Here is a 23,921-nt window from a genome sequence, read left to right as displayed (position 1 = left end):
GGTCTATATATCTTAATCTATAGATACAAATACATGATTTTCATACTTACCTACTTTTGTTAGTACTGTCATTAACATTCTTCAAGCTGCTTATCACATAAGATCTTTTCTTTTACCATGAGAAAATTCTGAAAGAGAAATGACAGAATACAAAGATTCAGAGTCTGATCATACCAGCACTCTGAAAGGTTCATAGTCTTTAGCAGTATAGTTATATTATTTATTTAATGGAATTACAAAATCTGAAGGAGTTTGGGATCTCTACAAAGGAAATATTCCTGAGGATTAAGGTCATCTTTGTCATTGACACTTCTTCCTCTCTACCCCTTTAGGAAGCCATGAATATGTCAGGAGTCAGCACAGTGACCGAATTCATACTACTGAGTTTTCCGTGCTCCAGAGAGATTCAGGTCCTCCTTTTCATGTTGTTCTTTGTGTCCTACATCCTGACACTGATGGGGAACGGGGCCATTGTCTGTGCAGTGAAGCTGGATCACAGGCTTCACACCCCCATGTACATTCTGCTGGCCAACTTCTCATTCCTGGAGATCTGTTACATCAACACCACTGTTCCCAATATGTTAAAGAACTTCCTATCTGAGACCAAAACCATCTCTTTCACTGCTTGCTTCTTCCAGTTCTATTTCTTCTTCTCCATGGGCATTACTGAGACTTTCTTACTGCCCCTCATGGCTTTTGATCGGTACTTGGCCATCTGTCGGCCTCTCCATTATCCTAAAATCATGAGTAGCCACTTCTGCATGAACCTGGTGGCCCTCTGCTGGGTCACAGCCTTCCTCTGCTATCCAGTCCCTATCTATTTTATCACACGACTCCCCTTTTGTGGTCCCAATACCATTGACCACTTTGCCTGTGACCCTGGTCCTCTCCTGGCCCTGTCCTGCATCCCTGCCCCTGGAATTAGGTTTCCTGTTCTATATTGAGCTCTCTTATTATCTTCATCACCTTCTTCTTCATCCTTGGGTCCTACACCCTGGTTCTCAGAGCAGTGTTGCGTGTCCCTTCAGCAGCTGGATGATGTAAGGCCTTCCCCACCTGTGGTTCCCACCTGGCTGTGGTGTCTCTCTTCTATGGATCCATCATGGTCATGTACATCAGCCCAACCTCTGAAAATGCAGCTGGGATACAGAATATTGTAACCTTGTTCTACTCATCAGTGACCCCACTTATAAACCCACTGATCTACAGTCTCCGGAACAATGACGTGAAGGCTGCCTTGAGAAAAATTCATATGCACAAAAATTAGTCAAAGAGAATGAGAACTCATGAGTAGGTCAAAATCAGAATTAATTCTTTTTCTCCACTTCCATTCCCACTTAAGAAGTAGGTCTTTATTCATTTGCAGACTCAAACACAGACTCAAATTCATCTATTTCTGTCTAGTTACATAATGGACAGTAGTATGCTCAATTAAATCATACCTTGTACTCAAATCAGGATTTCATACATTGTTAATTAGACTTAAATGACTTGAATTTCTGGACTTTAGATTCTTCTTTTATTCTTTCCTCCAATAATTGCTTGCCCATTTTAGTCCCTAGACTCCTCCCTTTTTTGACTTCTATTAAGTGCATACATTCTTGCACTTGGTTTTGCTTGTTTAAACATCTCTGCTCTACTCCTTAGAAGACTATTCACACCCTTTTAGCTCACTAAATTCAAGGTAAATTAGTGCCAACCAAATCATAATTGAGCCAAAATTTTTATTTATTTAATTGACATACAAACGACTAATAATAATTAAAAGCACTGTCTCCTTAACCTGTCTGCTTCATAATTATTTAGGGAGCTTTTTAAAAGAACAGATTCCCAGTACTTTCTCCATATCTAAATCAGAATCTTGAATTGGACTCCTGGAAATCCTTATTTTAATGTTACTCAGGTGGTTCTGATACACCTAGACCAGCACAATCCACAAACTGATCTGATAGCGCCACTATTTTAAATAAATATGTGACACAGAGAAATACAAACCCCACATTAGCTGAGAAAAGTGAAAGGAGTTACAGTGAACACTATAGGTGAGTCAAACATTCATGAAAGTAGTAGAAGTTTATTTTCCTGCATCAATTTTGAAATCCTCCATTTATAAATTAAGGACTAGATTACATTCTTCTTACTTGTGCAAAATTATTAAAACACCTGGAAACAGGTTTACATTTTTAAAGAAGACCATAATATAGTGGCATTACAGTTTGGGTTAGTTTTGTGTGAAGGAAGGGTGAATTGACACAGAGCCCTAAAGAGGTAAAAGCAGAGAGCAAAAACCAGTGATTCATGATTCCCAGAGACTGAGATATAAACAGATGCAGAGAAATTTGACAACCACTCCTTGTTATTTGGCCCAACTATTTGGTCAAAAATAAAGTGTTCAGTTTATTTGGTGCATTTCACTAAGTCATTCCATAAACATTGATTTCCTCTGTGATGTGCCCTGAATTACATCAGTGTGGAAGATAAATTCCCTGCCTTTGTGAAATTTACATTCTAGTGAGGGAGATGGATAATAATCAGCTAAACACATAAATCTATAATTCCAGTTAGTCAATTCCAAAAGAAAGGAGAAAAGAAAATTTGTAACTATGTGTGATGACAGATGTTATCTGTGGTAACTTTTAACAGATGGTAACTTTATAATTACACAGGTACTGAAACATTACATTGCATCCCTGAAACTAACATAATGTTATACATATCAACTATATCTCAATAAAAGATGAATATATGAATATAGAAAAGTTTTGGGTAGGATAGTGGGTAATTTAGATGACATGGCTCGAGAGTGCCTTTGTTAGGAGGTGATATTTCAAAGTCATAAAATATGCTATGCAAAGTTCTAGGGGAACCAAATCCCATGTAAGTATAGGTTAAAGTTTGTGGTTTTCAAAGAATATTAAATAATTTATTTGGCTACCCAAAATGAAAATTGTATAGGAGGCTAGAGAGATAGGCAGGATCAGATCATCTAGAACCTTCTAAAACACAATAAATAGTGTTTTATCTGAACTCCTGGGAAAGCCTGCTTAATACCATAGAGGAAGGCTTAAGAAAAATTCCATCTTAATAAAATCCTTTCCACTTCAAAAGCTCTTCTTATCTTGGAACTATTTATTTAGTTACATGTTTATTTATATGTGCCTTTATTATACTATATTCCACCTTGTTACATTAAGGACCTGATGTACTGAAAGAAAAGTGCAATGAAAGAAAAAATAAGAGAAATATCAACTTAGAAAGAAAAAAATAGAATGACAATTTTTGGATAAGATTTTATGTTTGTATTAAAGCAAGCCACTAAATATGTTATGAACTCCCTTTAAAACAAAGTGAAGAATGGGGAAACATTATTTGCTGTATGATTTTTATTAACTATGAGAAGAAAACACGTGGGTTCAGGGAAAGCTAAATTAATGGCTCTTAATGCTGTAACAATTTCTTTCATGGGGATTCATACTAAGGAAACTAAGAAATACAGTGAATATTGACCCTCCAAAGTATCTGATATAGATGATGATAGATAAATAGAAAGACACAGATATACATAGATATAATCTGGTTCTATATAGCTGCTTCTCATAACATTTCTCAGTAAGATTCAAAGGCATTATATAGAAGAAAAGCAATTCTTCCCAGATCTAAGAATTTTGATACAAATATTAGCTTTCTGATGTTCTGCCTTACTCCAGAAGTCTGGCCCAGAATACACTAAGAATAAAATTTAGAGCTAACTGCATGTTCACCCAAGTCAAAGATTAATAACCCCTTATTTGGATACCAAAGTTCTCTTCTATAATGTATAAGTTGACTTAGGAGGAGTATTCATAAGAATGGAAGGAACTGTTACTATCACAATATATGCCTTACGAAGTTTATTAAATTCTTTCTGCACTGGAAATAATTCACCTGTACAGAGCTCACACCTGCCATCCAAAGAAAAGTGAGGAGTTGAAGGAAAGGGTGACTGAGAACTGAAAAAGAAACGGGAAGTTTGGGAAAGAGTTAGTCCTGGCATGACTGAAATGCAGGGGAGGGGTTTATTCATGGGAAGTAGTACATGAATTCAGTAAACTATATTATTCAAAAAAAAACTTTTAAGTAAATGTTTTAATTATCTTGAAATAAGATACTTGTATTCTGAAGACATGATTTTTTCTTTGATTTTGTTCTCTTTTTTTTACTCAGAAATTTTCCTCTTAAATGTATAAAATAATATATGCTGGCTGAAATAAGGAAAGAGGGAATTTTATTTCTATAACTTGATCTTAATACGATAGTGAGTGGAATTCGGAGGACACTAGAGAGCAGATATTGAGGTGAGTGGCAGTGAGAGCAAAATGCCCTCAGGATCCTGGCAGCAGAAAGAGAGAAATTAAAACAGTATATGGATATTCAGCAGCCATGAGGACCAGTTACTTCCCACTTGTGGTTTTCTCTTACACAGTTTGATGGGAACAAGTCACCCTCTAGAGCAGAGAGTAGCCTCTACCAGTGAACAGAAATCTGTGAGATGGAGAGTCACCTTGGCAAACAACTAACTTCAGATCACATGCCATAGGCTACTAAAGTCTGTATTGATGAAGCTTATAGATTCATTCCCTGTGTTTTTCTAAGGAAATACTCATATTCCATTTGCATCACTAGTGTATGCTGCCATGAAAACACCAGATGCGGAGAAACAGTTTTTATTTTGTCAGGCCCTTTGTAGGGCTTAATTATTGATGATGTTTACATGATAATTCCTTAAAAAAGGAAACATTAGTATAGCAAACTCTCAACTAACAAATGGAATGTAAGCTAAGGGCAAAACTTTTCTCAGAACCAGGTTGCTTGAAATTTGGCATTAGTTTTCCCATTTAAACCCTGTTAGATGATGTAAATGCCCAAGTTGGCACATAAGAATCTAAGTTATATGTAATATACCTGCACATATTAAAATACATTCTAACCAACATCCCTTCTTGATAAAAGTTCTTAGCGAACTGCGATTCATCAAAAACATCTTTGATCTATGAAAAGCTTTCAATTAGCAATAATCACGCTTCAGATAAGCCTCATTGGCTACGATACTGCCACTGTGGCAAAGTTTGAAATATTTTTGATCTGTAAAGAACATTTCAAAAACTTACATCTGGCATGAACACTTGATGGTGAAAGTGAATGCTTTCCCTCTAAAATCAGAAACGAAACAAGAATTCTGCTCTTACATTGGATATTCTTTCTTGCTTTGTCAAAAATGAGTTAACCATAGAGTTGTGGGTCCGTTTCTGGGTTTTATATTCTGTTCCACTCATCTGTCTGTTTTTGTGCAGGTACCATATTGCCTTGATGACTACAGCTTTGTAATATAGGTTGAAATCCAGAATCATGATGCCACAAATTTTGTTTTTCTTTTTCAGGATTGCTTTGGCTATTCGGGGGCTTTTGTGGTTCCATACAAATTTTAACACTGATCTAGCGCTGTGAAGAATGCTGATGGTATTTTGATAGGGATTGCATTAAATGTGTAGATTACTTTGGGTAATAAAGACATTTTAACAATGTTTATTCTTCCAATCCATGAGCATGAAATGTTTTTCCATTTCTTTGTGTTTCTTCAATTTTTTTCATAAGTTTTCAGGGTACAGATATTTTACCTCTTTAGCTGGATTTACTCCTAGGTAACTTATTGTTTTTGGTGCAATTGTAAATGGAATTGATTCTTTGGTTTTTCTGCTGCTTTGTTATTGTCATATAGAAATGCAACAGATTTCCACAAGTTGATTTTGTATCCTGCAACTTTGCTGAATTTATGTATTAGTTCCAGCAATTTTGGGGTGGAGTCTTTTGAGTTTTCTACATAGAGTATCATATCGTCTGCAAATAGCAAATGTGTGACTTCTTCCTTACCACTTTGTATTCCCTTTATTTCTTTTCGTTGTCTGCTAAGGCTAAGACTTCCAATACTATATTGAACAGTAATGGTGGGAGTGGGCATCCTTGTCTTGTTCCTGACTTTTGGGGAAAGGCTCTCACTTTTTCTCCATTGAGGATGATATTAACTATGGGTCTTTTGTATATGGCATTTATGGTGCCAAGATATATTCCATCTATTATTTTATTGATGATTTTTATCAAGAATGGATGTTGTATCTTGTCAATACTTCTGCATCTATTGACAGGATCATGTGATTCTTATCTTTTCTTTTATTAATGTGGTGTATCACATTGATTGATTTGTGAATATTGAACCAGCCCTACTGCCCAGGAATAAATCCCATTGATCATGGTGAATATTCTTTTAATGTAGTATTGAATTTGATTTGCTAGTATCTTGCTGAGAATTTTTGCATCCATGTTTATCAGGGATATTGGCCTGTAATTCTCCTTTTTAGTGGGGTCCTTGACTTTGGAATCAAAGTAATGCTGGCATCATAGGATGGGTTTGGAAGCTTTCCTTCCATTTCTATTTTTAGAACAGTTTGAAAAGAATAGGTATTAACTCTTCTTACTAGACATGTTGCCAAATGCAAGGTAAATGAGAGCAAATATGAACTACAGGGACTTCATCAAGATAAAAAACTTCTGAGGGTGACTTGGTGGCTCAGTCAGTCAAGCATCGACTTCAGCTGAGGTCAGGATCTTATAGTTTGTGGGTTAGAATCCCACATCAAGCTCTGTGCTGACAGCTCATGGCCTGGAGCCTGCTTTGGATTCTGTGTCTCCTTCTCTCTCTGCCCTTCTCAACTTGGGCTCTGTCTCTGTCTCTCAAAAATAAGTAAACTTTTAAAAAATTAAAAAAAAAAAAGACTTCTGCCCAGCAAGGGAAACCAACAACAAAACTAAAAGGCAACCTACGGAATGGGAGAAGATACTGCAAACAACATACCTGATAAAGGATTAGTATCAAAACTTTATAAAGAACTTATCACACTCAATATCCAAAAAAACAATCCAGTTAAGAAATAGGCAGAAGATATGAATAACCACTTTTCCAAAGAAGATACCCAGGTGGCTAACAGACAAAAAGATGCTCAACATCACTCATCATTAGGGAAATACGCATCAAAACAAGACAGCACTTCACACCTGTCAGAATGGCTAAAATTAACACAATAAACAATAGGTGTTGGCAAAGATGCAGAGAAAGGGGAACCCTCTTGCACTGCTGGTGGGGATGCAAACTGGTGTGGACATTCTGTAGAACAGTATGGAGGTTCCTCAAAAAAAAAAAAACTAAAAATAGAGCTACCCTATGATCCACTGACTGATGAATGGATAGAGAAGAACTGTTATGTATATATGCAATGGAATATTATACAGTCATCAAAAATAATGAAATCTTGCCATTTGCAATGATACAGCTGGAGCTAGACTGTATTATGCTAAGTGAAATAAGTCAGAGAAAGACAATATCATAAGATTTCACTCATATGTGGAATTTAAGAAACAAAACAGATGAACATATGGGGGGGGGGAGAGAAGAAAGGGAAACAAACCACAAGAGACTCTTAACAATAGAGAACAAACTGAAAGCAGATGGAGGAAGGTGGGTAGGAGATGGGCTAGATGGGTGATGGGTATTAAGGACGGCACTTGTGATAAGCACTGCATGTTTTATGTAAGTGATGAATCACTGAATTCTCCTAAAACCAATATTTCACTGTATGTTAACTAAAATACTAAAAAGGTTTAAAAATCTGTTGAAGGACTTGCAATCAGAATATGTAAAGAACATTCAAAAGTCAACAATAAGAAAACAAATGACCCAGAGCACCTGGGTGGCTCAGTCAGTTAAGCATCTGACTTCAACTCAGGTCATGATCTCCCAGTTCATGGGTTAGAGCCCCACCTCCGGCTCTGCACTGACATTTCAGAGCCTGGAGCCTGTGTCAGCTTCTGTTTCTTCCTCTCTCTCTGCCCTTCCCCCACTTACAGTCTCTGTCTCTCAAAAATAAATAAACATTAAAAAAAAACTTTAAAAGGGGCTCCTGGGTGGCTCAGTTGGTTAAGTGTTGGATTTTGGCTCAGGTCATAATCTCACAGTTTGTGGATTTGAGCCCCGCCTCAGGTTCAGTGCTGCAGCTCATAGCCTGGAACCTGCTTCAGATGCTGTATCTCCCTCTCTCTCTGCCCCTTCCCCTGTTCAAGCTCTGTCTCTCTCTCTCCAAAAAAATAAACATTAAAAAAACAATTTTTAAAAAAAGAAAAAAAATGACCCAATAAAAATATTGATAAAATATTCGAGCATACATTGAACAGCACATATACAAATGACAAATAAGCAAATGAAAATATATTTAAACATCACTAGTCATAAGGGAATTACAAGTTAAAAACACAATGAGTTACTACTGTATACATACCAGAATGACTAAAATTAAAAAGACCAACCATGGGGTGCCTGGGTGGCTCAGTCGGTTAAGCGTCCGACTTCAGCTCAGGTCATGATCTCGCGGTCCATGAGTTCGAGCCCCGTGTTTGGCTCTGTGCTGACCGCTCAGAGCCTGGAGCCTGTTTCAGATTCTGTGTCTCCCTCTCTCTCTGACCCTCCCCCATTCATGCTCTGTCTCTCTCTGTCTCAAAAATAAATAAACGTTAAAAAAAAAAAAAAAAAAAAGACCAACCATACCAGTGTTGGTGATGATATAAATGCACTGGAACTCTCATACACTGCTAGTGTGAATGTAAAATGGTACAGGAACTTTGGAAAAACACGTTGGCAGCTTCTTAAAAAGTTAAGCATATATCTACCACTTGATAAAGCCATTTCACCCATAGCTATTTACCTAACAGGAAAAAGCATATGACATACAAAGTCTTATACACAAATGTTCCTAGCAGGTTTACTTCTAATAACATAGTTTATTTCTAATAACTAGAAACAACCCACACCCATCAAAAGGTGAATGGATTAATAAATTCTTATACATCTTTACGTACATATTACATATACATACATATTACATATTACTCAGCAATAAAAAGAATGGTCTATTGACAGATGCAACAACATGGATGAATCTCAAAATAATTGTGCTGAGTAAAAGGAAGTAGACCAAAAAAAAAAAAAAAAAAAAAAGGAGCATGGTATTATTCCATTTATATAATGCTGTAGGAAATGCAAACATCTACAGTGAGAGAAATATCAGTGGCTACCTGGGGAGTGAGTTCAGAGTGGGGTAAGAGGCAGGAATTGAACAGGGGCACACTTAGAGAAGTTAGGGATAGACTTATTGGTCGATTAATTAATAAAAAAACCAGTCGATTGATTTGTTAAAATGTCATTCTACTTGTGAGAGGTTTAAAACAGGGAAAAAAATATTATAGGAAAAAAAAAAGTTAAGGTAGGTCCCAAGGGAAGTGAATAACAAGCAGAAAAATGTCTCTTGACACTGTTTTCCTTTTAGAAACAGTAAATGGATCCTCAAGGATTAAAAAAAAAAACAAAAAAAAAACAAAAAAAAACAAAAAACAGGGACTACTTCCTGACAGCCTCTGCTTATAAACCCTCCACCCTTCCACAAATAAAATCAAGGATCCTCATCACAATCACTTCCACCTCTTTTCTCCTAATTACTGTCATCTCTCTAAGAAAATAAAACAGAAAATTTGAGAAGCTTCAGTTTGGAACTCCCTTTGCTGATCCAGGTAATAAGCTTATGAAGTATGGAGAAGAGCAAAAGTCATAATCTCCTAGCTTTTACCTGCAGCTCTCTTCAAATTTGCTATAGCCATACACATACAACCAATATTTCTTAAGCTTTTACTGGTCAGGCAATGGTCAAGGTACTTCCACAGGCATTTATCTCATTCAATAATCTTTACAGCAGCCCTTTAAAGAGGGTGTTTTTATGCCTACTTTAAGGTAACTGAGTATTAATTTCCTATGACTAATAAAAAAAGCTCTTGACTCTAAATCCAATATTTTTCTGTTATGCACACCGGCCTGCCGGCCTAATTGGGAAAATTATCCTTACTTTTAAGTATTTTCTAGAAACAGATTACCAATGTTACTGATGTGACAACCCCCTCACTGAAACTATACAAACCAGCTAAAGGAGGAAATTGAGTTGTCATGAGACATTTCTAACCTGGCTGTGGAGAGAGGGCCAACACATGAACATACCAAGATCAGGAAATGTCTTCCTCCAACTGTGTATGGCATGACCTGGCTCACTCATGTGGTCTATTTCAACCTTTCCTAGGTTGACTAATTAAACAAGTAAACCAAAACAAGATGATTGTTGCTAATTAACTCAGTCGACTAACTCAGCATGGAGTCATAAACACAGTGATATTCACAGCCCCCTCTGCAGTGGGAATCAGTCTTTTTTTTTTTCCCCTGACAGCTCCAGCTAAGACTTGTGGCAGGTAAGCATATAGTTTCTTCTGTACAAATGAGCTAAGTGATAAAACATGAGTAGCAATACAGTCCTGTTAAATATATTAGATTGAGCATAAAATGATGATGGCTATTCTTATTTTCTAGAATCCCTCCTAGCTTTCTAGAACAGCTTTGTGAGACTTCCTGACACAGAACTGTTCTGAGAAGAAATGGTTTTACTCAAAAGTCTAACATGATTGATTTTTCCATTTTTAAGGAGTAATATGCTGCTGCTCGGAAAATTGAGGGTAGAGGAACAAAAGTAGAAGCAAGGACTTGTGTTAGGTTGCTGCTGCAGAAGTCCAAGGAAGAAAGGATGTCATTTGAAATTGGGAGAAAACAGTGAAGACAAAGAGAAGTGCATGATGTGAGTCATAGTTTAGAAACAGAAGCATCTTGCTGATGCATTGGATGTGAGGTGCAAAAGAAAGGAAGGGATGTAAAATTAGACTAAACCAGGAAAAGTAAGTCCTTAAACATTAAGCCATTCAAACTGCTGAAAATATTTTGAGGCAATGGACAATGTGATTATTGCAAAACATAACCTTTTAGAAACATCCTACAAAACACTTTGGTTAAAAATGCCCCAAACACAATTAGTAATGAATTATTTTGACCTACTGAAAATTTTATTGAATTTAAAGTCCATAAGTGAATTTCACACATTAAGTAAATTTTATTTTGAGCCACTTCTTCCATTCATTAGCAGTTAATGTATTGTCATGGATCCAACATTTGTTAACAACCCCATTCGAAGAACAGGGCATTTGGAAAAATGGTTGCTTCAGAAAAGACCACATTGTGAATATGTTCATCCTGAATGAGAACAGTGTAAGGTAATGCAAATGTATGTTAGATATTTTATGTCTGATTTAAGTTTGCCTTCAAAAAATGGAATATTTGGTATCTGAAACTTAATCTCAGTCCCTAGCCACATGTTCTTAAAATCAGAAAGGAAAGGGCATTTAGAAAGTGTAAGTTTATGGCACAAGAACCAGAACCTGTTCCTCCCACAGCTGAGGCTCTAAAATCCTCACTGTAATATAAGTTAAGATATAAAATAGCAGGACCTTGGGAAATTTTATTGACCAGTTGAGTCCCCCATGTCATGAAAATCATATGAAATCCAGACCTAGATCTGTCTCTGAAAGGGAAGCTTTGGTACACAGATTATAAATTCTAAATTATTACTCAGTTTGCTGGTCCCCTATCACAAATCTTCTTAAATCAACACAAAAATACACTATCATCAATAGACCACTGTCAGATTCCTTGGATAACTATGCGACTCTCAAAAATAATGTGATTGTTTAATTGATACTATAATCCAGATAATGGAAATAGATATTTTTCATGTTCCTTAGGCATGCCCTATTTAGAGAGGCTATAATAACTAAGACCCAGGATTGAGGACAGGATTATTTAACAAAGGTTTTGTTGTTGTTGTTATTGTTGTTGTTTTAACTCAGAAAAGCATAAAGCCATTATGCAAATGTATAACCTTCTAAACTCATTCTGCCTTGAGGCACTCCCAAGCAGTGACTAGAAGGAAGCTTTCTCTTCTTTTCAAGTTTCCTGATCCGTGTACCTTAACTTTGGATCAATAGTATCAGGTTCCACAGTTCATAGAGCTGGAATAGAAACCAGTGGATTTTGTAGTCATATTCCCAGGCCAGACAATCAAAGACCTATTTCCACAAAGCCAAATTAATGTTCATCCTATCCCTCAACTGTACCTACCCTAGATGGCTGGAGAACTATATTAACAGAAGTGAACTAAAGCTATTTGCTACAATTTGAATCTTTTATTCCTGAAATTGGTAGATTGCATTGCCAAATAGAATCAGTGAGTTCATTACCTTAAAACAGAAAAGTGATTCCATTAGTCCTAAGAGTCTGCTGCTCCAAGGCCACACAATTTGAATTAGCTTTGTCCACAAATAGCTCTGTGGGTGTGATCTCTCTCTGGAAACTGAAAAAAGTGTGTTATTCAATCATTTTTACGAATATTCATTAAGAGCTGTCTAAGTGCAAAGCATTATGCTAATTCCCAGTCACTTCTGGTAAACTTACACAAACTGATTTTGAGCCTATGAAAAAGTTCTATTTGAAACTTTCTGCTCAGTAAGATGCTTCTGAGTGAGCCACTTCAAAGAATTCTCTCTTGGAAGAAGCATACAGGAAAAGTGGGAGGTACAGTAAAGAAATGTCTTATTTAAATTAAAAGACTGATCATAAGACTCAATGTTCATGTAAGATGGATAACAGACTTCCCAGAAGTGGCTGTGAATTACATCATGCATTACAATGTTCTCCTAAACCAAGTTTGAGGATAGTTTTTTTTTCTTTTTTTCTTTTTCCTTTTTTCTTTTCTATTTTTTTTATTTTTATTTATTTATTTATTTTTTCTTAATCACTTCTGGACTATTCTCTCCTGAAAGCAGAGCTGTTCTGATGTAACCACCTACTCTGGAAAAAATTACTGCCAAGAGGAGAACTACCCAGTCTAATATCACCAGAAGAAAACAAAAAAGAGAAAGCAGTTAAAATGCACTCTATACATCATTTCCCAGGCTCTGGTAAATATAGACCTTAGTATTAGAAAAGGGTGTTGACAATCAGAGCTCTCATGTACTGTCATGTAAGCGGAAAATAGTCCAACAATGATGGAACACTGTTGACTCTAATCTAATAAAATTGAAGATGCACATATTCTATTATCCAGCATATAGAAATGCATGCATGTGTGAACCAAGAAAAATGAACTTTATATTCATAGTAGCATTATTCCTGGTAGCTAATAATTAATCTATGTTACGGTTTATTCATGGAATGTAATAGTATAGAGAAGGAAAAATGGAAAAACTGCAGATACATGCAACAACATGAATTTCATGAACTTACTGTTGAACAAAAGAAGCCATCCAAATGTATACTTTCCTTTATGTAAAGTAGAAAAACAAGAAAAACCAAATATTTTTGTTTAGGAATACATACTTTTTTATTAAAATAAAAACAAAGAAGCGATTACCTTAAGGAAAAGAGAATGTTACAATTGGAGGAATAGAGAGGCAGAGGATAGTGATTGTGATGGAGCATGAGAGAGGATTCTAGGATGCAAGTGTTAGTCTATTTCTTGATCTTGGTGGTAGTTACTATGGAGGTTTATGTATAATGACTTATTAAGCTATAAGTTTATGTATTAAGCATGTTTCCATATATTTCACAATAAAGAAACATTTCTGTCTATCCACTGATATTCACTGGCTGCTTGTGTTTTTCAGTCCAATGACTAAGCCAGAACAATATTTCGGGATTAGACAAAAATACTAACTACTGACATATAAATGTTTATTGCATTCCACAGAGTGGTTTCAATACATATGTGGGTCCCCATATACACAGACATTCAATAATTTGATGGTCTTTTCACAGCTCCCAGATACATGAATATCTCCAACACCCCCAACACCTCCAGCACCATCACTGGCTTCATCCTCCTGGGCTTCCCTTGCTCCAGGGAGGGGCAGATCCTCTTCTTTGTGCTCTTCTCTGTTGTCTACCTCCTGACCCTCATGGGCAATGGGTCCATCATCTGTGCTGTAAGCTGGGATCAGAGACTCCACACCCCCATGTACATCTTGCTTGCCAACTTCTCCTTCCTAGAGATCTGGTATGTCACCTCCACTGTCCCCAACATGTTAGCCAACTTCCTCTCTGACACCAAGGTCATCTCCTTCTCTGGGTGCTTTCTCCAGTTCTACTTTTTCTTCTCCTTGGGTTCTACAGAATGCTTTTTCTTGGCCATTATGGCATTTGATCGGTACCTTGCCATCTGCTGGCCTCTACACTATCCAACCATTATGACTGGACGTCTCTGCACCAATCTTGTGATCAGCTGCTGGGTATTTGGTTTCCTCTGGTTCTTGATTCCCATCATCATCATCTCACAAATGTCCTTCTGTGGATCCAGGATTATTGACCACTTCCTGTGTGATCCTGGTCCCCTGTTGGCCCTCACCTGTACTAGAGCCCCTGCAATAGAGTTAACTAGCTCCACCTTAAGTTCTCTGCTCTTATTTATTCCCTTTTTCTTTATCGTGGTGTCCTATGCTCTTGTTCTGAGAGCTGTGTTGAGGGTCCCTTCAGCAGCTGGACGAAGAAAAGCTTTCTCCACCTGTGGGTCCCATCTGGCAGTGGTTTCACTGTTCTATGGCTCAGTGATGGTCATGTATGTGAGCCCAACATCTGAGTGTGAAGCTGGGATGCAGAAGATGGTGACTTTGTTTTATTCTGTAGTTACTCCACTCATCAACCCTATAATATATAGTCTGAGGAACAAAGATATGAAACATGCTATGAAAACATTGTTGAGAACATAAAAGTAAGAGCCTTGGTTTAAAACATTTGGGGGCAGAATCTGTTTTTAATTTCTTAGCGAAAAAGAAGACTACCTGACATCACTCAGAAAATTGTTTATATTGTTTTTGAACCTTATACACCATACAGCTTCTTTCCTAGAATTTATGGGGCTATAAGGGATCTCAAAGATGAACTCATCTCCCTAATTTTAGAAATGACAGAGTCATAGATTGAAAAAACTTAGTAGAATTTGTTGCAGAAATAGAATTAAAAATATCTCCTGCCAAGACAGAAAACCTATCCACAAAAGTAGAAGAGAAAGAAACAGTTTTATTATTGAATAAGCATTAAAGCAAGAGAATATGTGAATCACAGGCAATCTGATAAGAGATGGCAAAGACATAAAGAAATCTCATTCCTTTATGTAGCCAAGCAAATACAAACCATTTACATACATGTTCTCAAGATAAATAGGAACTAGTTCTCAAAAAGATTTGACAGCACACTTTGTCATACATAATTCATCATAGATTCACCTGATAATTGGATGGCCATCTTTGTTTGCTAATTGGCTTAATACAAAGGAAAAATACACATATTTATTACCTGACATAGTTTTGCAACTTAGCAGATAGGCCACCAAAGCTAGGCTTCTAAGCTACCATGGAAAATGGGAGATAGGGGCAGTATCCACACTGATGATTATATTTCAGGAGACTTCTTAGGTCCCTGACAAAGACACTTCTGAGTCATAAAGTTGGCAAGAGGCTCACTTAGATTTAATTTTTACATACATTTCAAAGACAGAAAAAAAATTTAATTACAAGTTTTCTAAAGTAAAAGCTCAAAAAAAAAAAAAGGTGGGGGAGAGGGAAAGTGTCTTCACTAGTTTTCAACAAGGATAATTCAGCCTCCAATTTATTTTTTTAATTTTATTTATTTTTTTTTTAATTTGCATGCAACTTAGTTAGCATATAGTGTAATAATGATTTCAAGAATATATTCCAGTGATTTATTCTCTATGTATAACACCCAGTGTTCATCCCAACAAGTGTCTTACTTAATGCCCTTTACCCAGTTAGCCCATCCCCCCCACCCACAACCTCTCCAGCAACCCTGTTTGTTCTCTATATTTAGGAGTCTCTTATGTTTTGTCCCTCTTCTTGTTTTTATATTCTTTTTGCTTCCTTTCCCTTATGTTCCCTTCCCTTCCCTGTTTTGTATCTTAAATTCCACATATGAGTAAAGCCATATGATATTTGTCTTTCTCTAATTTCGCTTAGCATAATACCCTCTAGATCTATCCACACAGTTGCTTATGGCAAGATTTCATTCGTTTTGATGGCCAAGTAATATTCTATTGTATATATACCATATCTTCTTTATCCATCCATCTGTCAATGGACATTTGGGCTCTTTCTATACTTTGGCTATTGTTGATAGCACTGCTATAAACATTGGGGTGTATGTGCTCCTTCGAAACAGCACATCTGTATCCCTTGGATAAATACCTGGGAGTGCAATTGCTAGGTCATAGAGTAGTTCTATTTTTAATTTTTTCAGGAACCTCCATACTGTTTTCCAGAGTGGCTGCATAAATTTACATTTCTACCAGCAGTGCAAAAGAGATTCTCTTTCTCCACATCCTCGCCAACATCTGTCATTGCCTGAGTTGTTCATTTTAGTCATTCTGACAGGCGTGAGGTGCTATCTTATTGTGGTTTTAATTTGTGTTTCCCTGATGATGAGTGATATTGAGCATTTTTTCATGTATCTGTTAGCCATCTGGATGTCTTCTTTGGAGAAAAGTCTATTCATGTCTTTTGCCCAATTCTTCACTGGATTATTCATTTTTTGGGTGTTGAGTTTGATAAGTTCTCTATAGATTTTGTATTCTAACCTTTATGATATGTCATTTGCAAATATCTTCTCCCATTCTGTCAGTTGCCTTTTAGTTTTGCTGATTGTTTCCTTCGCTGTGCAGAAGCTTTTTTTTCTTGAAGAGGTCCCAACAGTTCAGTTTTGTTTTTGTTGCCATTGCCTCTGGAGATGTGTTGAGTAAGAAGTTGCTGCGGCCAGGGTCAAAGAGGTTTTTGCCTGCTTTCTCTGATGGCTTCCTGTCTTACATTTAGGTATTTTATTCATTTTGAGTTTATTTTTGTGTCTGGTGTAAAAAAGTGGTCCAGGTTCATTTTACTGCACATCGCTGTCCAGTTTTCCCAGAACCATTTGCTGAAGAGACTGTCTTTATTCCATTGGATATTCTTCCCTGCTTTGTCAAAGATTAGTTGGCCATACATTTGGGGATCGGTGTCCGGGTTCTCTATTCTGTTCCTTTGATCTGAGTGTCTGTTTTTGTGCCAATACCATACTGTCTTGATGATTACAGCTTCGTAATACAGCTTGAAGTCCAGGATTGTGATGTCTCCAGCTTTGGTTTTCTTTTTCCGGATTGCTTTGGCTATTTGGGGTCTTTTCTGGTTCCATACAAATTTTCGGTTTCTTCTAGCTCTGTGAATAATGCTGATGTTATTTTGATAGGGATGGCATTGAATATGTAGACTGCTTTGGGTAGTATCAACATTTTAGCAATGTTCTTCTAATCCATGAGCATAAAATATTTTTCTATTTTTTGTTTCATTTTCAATTTCTTTCATAAGCTCTCTATACTTTTCAGTGAAAAAATTTTTCACCTCTGGTTAGGTTTATTCCGAGGTATTTTATGGTTTTTGATGCAATTGTAAATGAGATTGATTCCTTGTTTTCACTTTCTGTTATTTCATTATTGATGTATAGGAATGCAGCTGATTTCTGTGCATTGATTTTATATCCTGCAACGTTGCTGAATTCATGGATCAGTTCTAGCAGGTTTTTTGGTGAATATTTTGGGTTTTCCATATAGATTATCAGATCATCTGTGAAAAAAGAAACTTTGACTTCCTTGTTGCTAATTTGGATACTTTTATTCCTTTGTGTTGTCTGATTGTTGAGGCTAGGATTTCCAATACTATGTTGAATAACAGTCAGCCCCTAAATATTTATTTGTATTTGACCTTACAAATTACACAAGAATACAATCCTAGGCCAAAACCTAAAGTTTTCTATTACCCTTTTAACAACAGCAAATTGTCCTTACTCTTCCAGTTCAGCTTATATTTCTGCCTTTCAGAATATCTGTCATAGTAACATGAATTACAGACAAAAGATTAATATCTTAATATATATAAATATCTTCTAGCCTCGGCACAATAGAAAAGGTGCCAAATGTATTAAAAAAAAGAATACAGCAAATATTTTCAAATATCTAAAAGACATTCTATTTTATTCAGAATTAGAGAAATACAAAAGTTGATGAAGATCAAACATGATGTTGGGAAAAGCAGCAATCTATTCCTTTGCTAGTAGAGCAAAATTGGTACAATACTTATGGAGGACATTTTGACAAAAATTATCAAAATTTAAAAAGCATTCATTTTGACTCAGAAATTCTATTCCTAGATATTAACCTGAATAGTATATCCACATATAAAAAAATGGTATATCTACAAGAATACTGACTACTGTTTCCAATAGAAAAATATTGGAACGATCTAAATTCCTATCAGTTAAGGACATTGAATTACTATACATCCACAGAATGAAATATACTATATAACTGTTAAAAATTAAGATCTGTACACATCTTTTGATCTAAAGCTACCCTGAAAGTATATCATTAAATGAAAAACAAAATGAAAAAGATCGCTGTCTTGGGCTATCTCTCACGTGAAGAAAAATTATATGAGTATGTATATATTTATGTTCAGAAATACATTATGTGCTTCTTGAAGAAGAAAGAAGAAACTAAGACAGGGGCTGTTTTTGAGAAAGTTAATTGGGTGTTTGGGGGTAGGGAAAGAAGGAGATATTTTCACTGTATATGCCTATGTATTTTTAAAATTTCTTTCTATTCGCATATACTAGATTTAAACATAGATTAAAACATTTAACATTAATGTTAACACTGAAAAATAAATCTTACAACTATTCCAGTATAAAATTAGAACCAGGGAAACTTTTTTCATAATTCTTTGATTCTTTGGGAAATTAGGAAGAGGACTGATTTTTGATAGAAAATGAAAAAGAAGAAAACTGACAACCTCTTGATGTCATCTCACTAAAAATTCCTTGGTTCTATTGGAGCAAAGTAGGAAAATTCTTCCTCTTTTGAGGACCCATGAGATTAAATAAACTATGAAAAATTGAAAGTGGTTATATTTTTATTATTGTTGTAGTATTTTCCTCCATAATCATTTATTCATTAAAACAATTAAATATATGTAATATGCTAGACACTGAGCTAGAAATGACTAATATACAGAAGTAAGATATATTTCCTTTTCTTGCAGGGCTCATAAACAAGTGGCAAATGGACAAGATGTGATATAAACAAAGGAATTATAAATTGGTATGAGAGCAAGTGAAAAAAGAGTACAGATAAAAGCCAGTAATATTAAGAAGTGAGAAAGCATGGCAAGTTCTTAAAAAAAAAATGCACTTAACCATTCACAGATCACAATCTATTTACAAGTATGCCACAATACACAGAAAAGAAGTATTTCTAGAATACAGGTCCACAGGGCACTTACTACCCATTGTGATTTATAATTGGCCACACCTATTGATACATTAATGAGTAATGAGCATCTTTAATCAAAATAAATATGAATAGTTCTTCCTATTAAAAGATATAACTTAATTCATAATTCAACAATTAAGATAGATACAAATAGATGTAAAAAGAAACAGAGGACAATGAAGAAATATATCATTTGGGTATTGAAATACAAAAATCAATCTTTAAAGGACATCAAAGTATAAATATTATACTTATATTTAAAATATTACATTCAGAACTAATTCTTTGAGCCAGAAACATGTAAGCTGGAATGTACTTTGTGTATTTCACGTACTTTTATTAATTTGGCTTTCTTTTTAATTCCAAGGGATACCCTGATACTTATTGGTATTCAGGAAAGATTTCCTTAATGCAGTGATTCTTCTCACCCACAGAGAAAAAAAAAATACCTTGCTCTTTGCTCAATATATAAATGCTCATTGTAGTAATTATCAAACAATAAAACATAAAAATATTTTTAAAGTTATCTAAACTCCCACCACTCTGAGCTAACCACCATTAATACTTTAGTGACCAATCTTTCATGTATTCTTGTATACACAAATCACACACTCTTTCACATATGTCAAGTTTACATGAATGAGATTTTTTTTTCTGGTGGACTCCTTTATTTTCTCCTTCCTACTCTCTACCACCACCACTTAATTCTTAATCTACTTTTCACTCTACCCCCACCCATCTCTGCTACACAAACAATATCAACAATCTAGTACATGTGCTTCATACTGTTCTCTCTGCTCCTAATCATATAAAAATATTTATAACTATATATCAGGGCTTTTTTCATTCTTTATCTTACAAAAATTAAGTTATATTTTATTGACTTCTGTATATAGTGCCTTTACATTTGGCCTTATAATATGCAACTCCAAAGTAAGGTTACAAAATATTTTCATTTTGTATAGTAGGCCAGAGATGTACAATTAATATAATTAGGTTCCTTCAACAGGATCTTTTAATAGGAAGAACTATTCATGAGCTAATATTCATTCCATAAAAGATATGACTGAGGGGGCACCTGGGTGGCTCAGTCAGTAGAGTGTCCAACTTCGGCTTAGGCCATGATCTCACAGTTTGTGGGCTGGAGCCCTGTGTTGGGCTCTGTGCTGACAGCTCAGAGCCTGGAGCCTGCTTCAGATTCTGTGTCTCCCTCTCTCTGCCCCTTCCCTGCTCACACTCTCTCTCTCCCTCAAAAATAAATGTAAAAAAATTTTAATAAAAAAATATGACTGAGAACAAATTTCATGTCCTTATTGAGTAGGCTATCATTGAGGAATTTTATAATCAGAGTCTTTATAAAAGATACCATTATTATAGAGGGTATTAGGGGATGTGATTAGTCATCTCCATTTCTAGTAAATAGCTGGATATGAGATTCATATACATCACCATGGAGAACAGAGACATCACCACCAACAAAGACACACATTTCAAGATACACATTTCAGCTGCTGAAAGCATCTGAAGCATAGTTCTTAGAACCAACATATCTGGTCCAAAGATATACAAAACAGTGAGAGTGATGGTGAGTTTATAGTACATGTTCTATTCTATGATATGGCATAGGTACAGGACACATAGCACACATAGTTCATGTTCTATGATGTGCCATAGGTATGGGATATGGCACCCAGTGGGCCCATATGTAGCAGATGTTGTAATGTGCTGTCCAGATCTTTCCTTCAAGACTGAGGCACTCATTTCTCCAACTGACAGAAGTCTAGTGTGCTGAGGACTAGCTTCCTTATCAGAAATTGCCTCAAAGCAAAGGGTAATCCCTATCAGCCCTACCTAGGGTCAGTTCACATCCAATGATTGGTCAGGGCTGGTGTACAAAGGCCTGATACTATTGCCTCAATCCACAACCAATCTGAACAGCCATCCCAGCTACAGGTTTCCACATGGCAACAGCTAAAACTTTTGTTTCAACTTTATTACAGTTCAACTTCTCCTTCTACCCTACACTACTTTCTTCAATCCTGTACAGCTGTTGTTCCCAAGAGAACTCCACAACAAACTTTCTGCATGAAATCTTAGCATCTATGTTCATGGAACCCAACCTACACCACCATACCACTTAGAAATCAAATAGGGACTGAATGAGAAAATCAGTGAGTCAAGAGAGTCACATCACCCTACCACAGATCCTGTCATAGGATAGAATGGTCCAGTGAGTGACAGCAGGCATGGTCTGACCATTTTCCATGACAGAGTAGAAGAATCATGCATTTGTGCTTAGAAAAAAGAAGTAGAACCAAGTGAAGCAACCAGGACATTAAATGGTGCTGGCTTTAGAAAGAAAATTGTCTAACATGTTGGAGATTGCACAAATAACTTAAATCATGATAGCTGCCACCTACAGGGAAAATTGTGGAGTAAAAAGGACCCTAAACTCACCTCATTTCATCAATATAACAGCCCCATCAGTGTAAAGAACCCAGAAAATTACCCAGAGACTGGCAAAACAGACTCTCCACAGTTACATGTAGAGAAGAGGCCACACTGAAGAAGGTAAGAAGGGCAGAGACATTATGGGGAGCTAAACAGACCATAGGAGTGGCTGTGGGAGGGGTGCTTCAGGCACAGAGAGAGGAAAGAAACAGACCTTCACACCAGGCACCCGAGGCAGAGGGAACCTGCATGGGGAAGATGAATCCCCATAACATTTGGCTTTGAAAACTAGAGGGGCATAATTTCATGAGTTCTTACAATCATTAGGGCTTAACATCAGGAACTTTAACAATCAGTGGGCTCAACTCTGGGAGAGTCAAAAGGGCAAAAGGAAACTGAGTCCCCACCCTTAAACAGACAGCACAACTAATAGCCCTGGGGAGATACTGCATAGAAGCAGCAGTTTGAAAAACACAAGAGGTATACAGGAGGGAGATTTATTTACTAATTGCAGAGCACGTGCTGGAGCAGCAGGGATCCTTGGAAGACTCCTCCAAGAATAAAAGAGCTGGCAGGCAACCATTCCCCTTCCTTGCCCCCCAGCCTAGACACACAGAAACAACATAGCACCAACACTCACTACCTAACTTGCTAACAGTACACCTTGCCCTCAAGTTTTCCTGTGGACATTCCTCCTCCAGCCAGGCTTCCTCTCCAGGTCCCCTCCCACAGAAGACTCACACAAACCTTGCTAACACCCCACATCCCACCCCTGTATTCTCCTGCTGACCTCCCCTCAAATACACCTTTGGCCAAGACCATCCAAAGTGATGCCCCAAGTTTGGCAATGCTCAAGGAGCCCCAACAAGGGTCAGCACTACTCCAAAAGTGACTCCTGCATGAGGAAGAAGGGAAGGTAACCATGTACATCAGTCCAAATGCTGCCCCAGCAGTGGGCTGGGGACAGACATCCAGTCTTCCCACCAACAAAAGCTCCTCAGGGGACAACAAAGGGAAAACATCCTGCAGTTTGGGCAGGCAAATGTCTGATCTAACTCAACTTGACCCAAGGTGACCCCAGACTGACTCACTAACAAAAAGGGACCAAACTTTGCCCACAATAGGCAAAGAGAGCCACTGCATATGACTGGACTAAAGGCAAAAGTGGCTAAGCCACAATAGTAAGGTACATGTAACACACATAGGAGACACTTCTGAGGCACCAGGTTCTGGTAAACAGGGAACAAGTCACTGCAGGGCACAATAGGACCTCTTCTTCATAAGGCCACTACTTTCAAGAGCAGGAGATATAGTTGAATTTCCTAACACACGGATACAGACACAGAAGTTGGACAAAATGAGGAAACAGACAAAAATGTCCCAATGAAAATGAAAAAACAGGACAAAATCATAGCAAGAGAGCTATAAAAAAAAAATGGAGATAAACAATATGCCTGACAGAAAATTTAAAATATGGACTTGATACCACTGGACTTAAAAAAAGAGTGGAGGACCTTGGTGACACCCTCAACAAAGAGGGGGCCCCTGGGTGGCTCCATTGGTTGAGTCCAACTCTTGATCTCAGCTCAGGTCATGATTTCACAGTTTGTGGGATCAAGCCCAACATCCGGCTCTGGGCTAACAGAGAAGAGCCTGCTTGGAATTCTTTCTCCTCTCTCTCTCTCTCTTTTCCCCTTCCTGGTTTGTGCGCATTCTCTCTCTCTCTCTCTCTCTCTCTCTCTCTCTCTCTTAATGAATAAAATTAAAAAAAATACATTAGAGGGAATACATAGTAGACTAGAGGAACCAGACGAATGGATCAGTGACCTGGAGGCCACAGCAATGTAAAGCAATTGAGCTGAACAAAAGAGAGAAAAATAATAATAATAAATGAAAATAAACTTAGGGAACACAGTGACACCATCAAGAATAATAGCATTCACATTATATGGACTCCAGAAGAAGAAGAGAGGAAGAAAAGAAGGCAGAAAACTTATTGAATAAATAATAGCTGAAAACTTCCGGAATCTGGGGATGGCAACAGACATCTAGATCCAGAAGGCACAGAGACTCCCCCAACAAAATCAATCCAAGGAGGTCCACATC

At 36.8% G+C, this 23,921-nt stretch overlaps 1 protein-coding gene and 2 pseudogenes across 1 annotated transcript; 2 read left to right on the top strand and 1 right to left on the bottom strand.

Annotated features, from left to right (window-relative positions):
* Positions 1-326: 326 nt before the first annotated feature.
* LOC125909788 (olfactory receptor 11H6-like) lies at positions 327-1,280 on the top strand (annotated as a pseudogene).
* Positions 1,281-4,927: 3,647 nt separating this feature from the next.
* On the bottom strand, positions 4,928-5,106 carry LOC125910428 (uncharacterized; annotated as a pseudogene).
* Positions 5,107-13,787: 8,681 nt separating this feature from the next.
* On the top strand, positions 13,788-14,766 carry LOC125909785 (olfactory receptor 11G2-like). The gene has a single exon (XM_049613251.1). It carries the CDS (start codon positions 13,831-13,833, stop codon positions 14,764-14,766), a length of 936 nt encoding a protein of 311 aa, XP_049469208.1. The 5' UTR covers positions 13,788-13,830.
* The last annotated feature ends 9,155 nt before the right edge of the window (positions 14,767-23,921 follow it).

Source organism: Panthera uncia (assembly GCF_023721935.1).
Source record: "Panthera uncia isolate 11264 chromosome B3 unlocalized genomic scaffold, Puncia_PCG_1.0 HiC_scaffold_1, whole genome shotgun sequence".
Lineage (NCBI taxonomy): Eukaryota > Metazoa > Chordata > Mammalia > Carnivora > Felidae > Panthera > Panthera uncia.
This window is presented reverse-complemented; position numbering and strand designations above follow the sequence as displayed.